This window comes from Pygocentrus nattereri, chromosome 1 (assembly GCF_015220715.1).
Source record: "Pygocentrus nattereri isolate fPygNat1 chromosome 1, fPygNat1.pri, whole genome shotgun sequence".
NCBI lineage: Eukaryota > Metazoa > Chordata > Actinopteri > Characiformes > Serrasalmidae > Pygocentrus > Pygocentrus nattereri.
In genome coordinates, this window is record NC_051211.1 from 15,651,692 (window position 1) to 15,655,008 (window position 3,317).

The following is a 3,317-nucleotide window of genomic DNA, read 5'->3' on the forward strand; positions in this document are numbered from 1 at the left end:
ACCAAGGACAGAGCTAGCCTAGTTTGTTTTTGCTGGCAGACCTCACACTAACAGATGCTCCCATGTACAGAAGTTTAGAAGATAAAGACTCAAGGTTAGTTGGACAAACATCAGCAAGAAATTTGTGGCTCAAATCTGGCGGATAAATGAGCATGTTTATAAAGCAAACGTAGCATGAGCTAATAAGCTTCAGTTATGCTAACAGAAGGGAACTCAGCATCCTTAGAGTCTTTGAATCTGATCATTTTCTCACTCTACATTGATTCTTCAAGGGTTCTTTAGTAAAGGTAATGGCTCTACACAGAACCACGAACACTCAAAGAATGCATAAATGGTTCTCCGCATGCTCAAATGGTTCATCTCCAAGATGAACAACCAGCTGTTTATGGTTATTTAAAGAACAATGGTTCTATACAGCACCAAGTGTAGAACAAGGATTAAGAATTCAGGACTGCATAGAGCAGGTTGCTATTTTATCTGATTCTTTGTTTCACCGAAGCGAACACTTCTATTCCAGTGCGGTTTTAGGCTCCATGTGTGAATGTCCCCCTGATGCTCAACTGCAGTCATCTTGCCATCCATTACACACGTGCACAACAGCAGTCAACTACAAATGTGTCATGAAAATGACCATATCCGGGACAGAAGATCTGAACTTTGAAGAAGGATGGAACGAGACCTTTGCTGTTTGAGGGAGATCATGGTAACTCGTGGATCATTAATGAAGGTAAGCATGGTAGCTATTTTTACTGCCACATGGACCACTGTTTCAATAAGAAGTAAACCAGGCTATAAGCCATTAAAATATAATTCTCCACGGGCGCTTGAGTAAAGGCAGTGGTTCTATTTAGAAATGTCCTTAAGGTTGATGTGCTGTACATGTTTCTGTACAGACGCTTTTTGCAAATGGTTCTATGTAGCACCACTAAGGGTTCACTTTTTGGTGCTACATATTTAATCATTGACCTCACTAAAAAAACATTGGAAACCCATCTTTTCTTAAATAGGATACATTCCCACCTCCAGACAATGCACACTGAAGACACCCCCCCCCCCCCCAACCCCCACCCCCCACTTCTAATAATCAGCCTATATATTACTTCATAGAAGCACCAGCACTTTTACTGCAGTGTGGTTTCAGGCTATTATAGACCACCTCTGGATAGTGCATACAAAAGTTTAAGAACAACAACAAAAAAATATTACAATGCAGTCCATATATATGCAGCCTATTAAAACGCAACCTTCAGTTCACGTCAGCTGCTCGTGCACGAACACTTGCACTCAGTAATGACGGGATAGTGCACGCGGATCCAGGCGCACTTGAGCGTCCCTCGTCTCGCGCATCTCCAGCGCAGCAGCGTCACGTGCGTGGATGCGGCGGACGTGCACAGCATCCCAGGGGGAACCGAGCACGAGCGCTCGCGGCTGCAGCTACCGAGGCGCACGTAGCGTGGCCAGAAGCGCGCGCCCAGGTCGCTCCACGCGTGAGCCACGGGGCAGAGCGTGCGCTCGCGCAGCCACAGGCGCCTCCGCCGCTTTTTCTTCTGCTGCTGCAGCTTTTTCTTCATCTTCTTCTTCAGTCCCAGGTCGCCGCTGCCACCCGCGAGGTGGCGCTCGTGCTCTCGCTGCTCTTGCTCCGGAGGCAGCGGAGGCGTTGTGGACAGGAAGCGCGCGTCAAAGTGTCCGAGCGCGCGCCTCAACTCGGTCTCGTTCAGGTCGCGCTCCCCGGGGTCCAGCGCGGGATCCGGGTCCTCGTGCAGCTCCACGAGCGGCAGGGCGTCGCTGGGCGCCGGACGCAGCGCGTAGTAGTGCTGGCACGCACTCTCACGCGCGAGGCACAGCAAGGACAGCAGCAGCAGCGGGAGCGCGAGGATGGAGCGAGGCATTGCGCGAGGCGCGAATGGAAACCAGGGAGGAAAAAAGAGAAAACAGGATAAACGACACGTTCAGAGTCCCTCTCTCCCCTCAGCGGCGTCACGCGGAGGTGCGCGTCTTCTCCATGGCTGCGGAAGCGCGCGGAGCTCCGTTTCTTGTCCACCTGCTCGCGCTCAGGTCGTTAATAAAGTAATTATTCCTGGTGTTTCCCGCCACAGCGTCACTGGATCGTTAATGAAATGTGGGAGCGCAGCTCCGGATGGCTCCCGTCACAGCCGCGCGGTCTCGCTGTGTGTGCGCGCGCTGCAGCAGTCGTTGGAATTTTTGCGCGCGCGATGGAATCTCTGCATTCTCCGCATGTTCCTCGCGCCGGAGGTACTGGCGGTTCTGCCTCTCTCGCGCTCCAGCGTGTGATATATAGCTGCGCTCGCGGGGCTGTCTGTGGGTGTGATGTAATAGACCTAAACCCCGTTCCGCACGTCGGGGGGTTGTTTGGCGACTCGCCCCCCACCACTACCACCACCACCACACCCCACCGCAGCCCCCCACAACTCCACTAAATTACGAGGCGCAGTCAAGCAGCCAGGGTGGGGAAAGAAGAAGCGCGGCGCCCCCTCTCGGCCACGAAGGGCACACTGTAAAATATATCAGCTAATGACTAATTTGAAAATAAAAAATAGAAATGAAATAAATCAATGAAAAAATAAACGTATATGAATATAACTTAATAACTTAAATGAATAAAAGTAGTAGTATGAGTAATTATTCGTCATCATTTACAATTTAAAGATAGATAGATAGATAGATAGATAGATAGATAGATAGATAGATAGATAGATAGATAGATGGATGTATATCCACAAAGCACATCTTTTAATGGAACAAGCCATTTAATGGAAGAAGTTAGAAGCGGCTGCTCTTAATATGAATCAATGAAAGCCTGTTTCTGTCTGAATGAGCGAATTCACACCTCACCCTCCAAACACACCTCCTCACTTTATAAAGGGTTCATAAATCCATGATTAATTCATTTATTACCGCTATATTATTTATTAAAGTCTGCTTTGCACACTATTAATACACCATTACTATCCAAATGCACACAGGCTTACATATCATTTATAAGCTGACTTTGATGGCTTACTGAACTTTACAGAGTGAGAGCGAGAGAGAGAAAGATGAAGAGAGAGAGAGAAAGAAGAGAAAAGGGGAAAAAGGAAGAGAAAACATGGGCGGGGGAGGGCAAAGAAGTATTTCACAGCCTTTCTGTCTCCCCCTTTTTTTGGTCCCTCTCTCTCTCTCTCTCTCTCTGTTTATTTTGGTCTCCATCTCTCTCTCATCTCTATTTCTAGATTCTGATTGTATCTCTGTTTCCCTCTGGTTCTCTCTCTTCTCTCTCTCTCTCCCCCCATTTCTATCTCGTGTTTTCCTTTCTGTCA

General features: G+C 48.2%; 1 protein-coding gene across 1 annotated transcript; it reads right to left on the minus strand.

Annotated features, from left to right (window-relative positions):
* Positions 1-1,186: 1,186 nt before the first annotated feature.
* On the minus strand, positions 1,187-2,318 carry nog1 (noggin 1). Its single transcript, XM_017708071.2, has one exon. It carries the CDS (start codon positions 1,887-1,889, stop codon positions 1,257-1,259), a length of 633 nt encoding a protein of 210 aa, XP_017563560.1. The 5' UTR covers positions 1,890-2,318; the 3' UTR covers positions 1,187-1,256.
* Between the last annotated feature and the right edge of the window lie 999 nt (positions 2,319-3,317).

Coding starts and splice junctions, on each gene's coding strand:
- nog1 (XM_017708071.2), bottom strand. CDS start 1,889: ATGCCTCGCTCCATCCTCGCGCTCCCGCTGCTGCTGCTGTCCTTGCTG.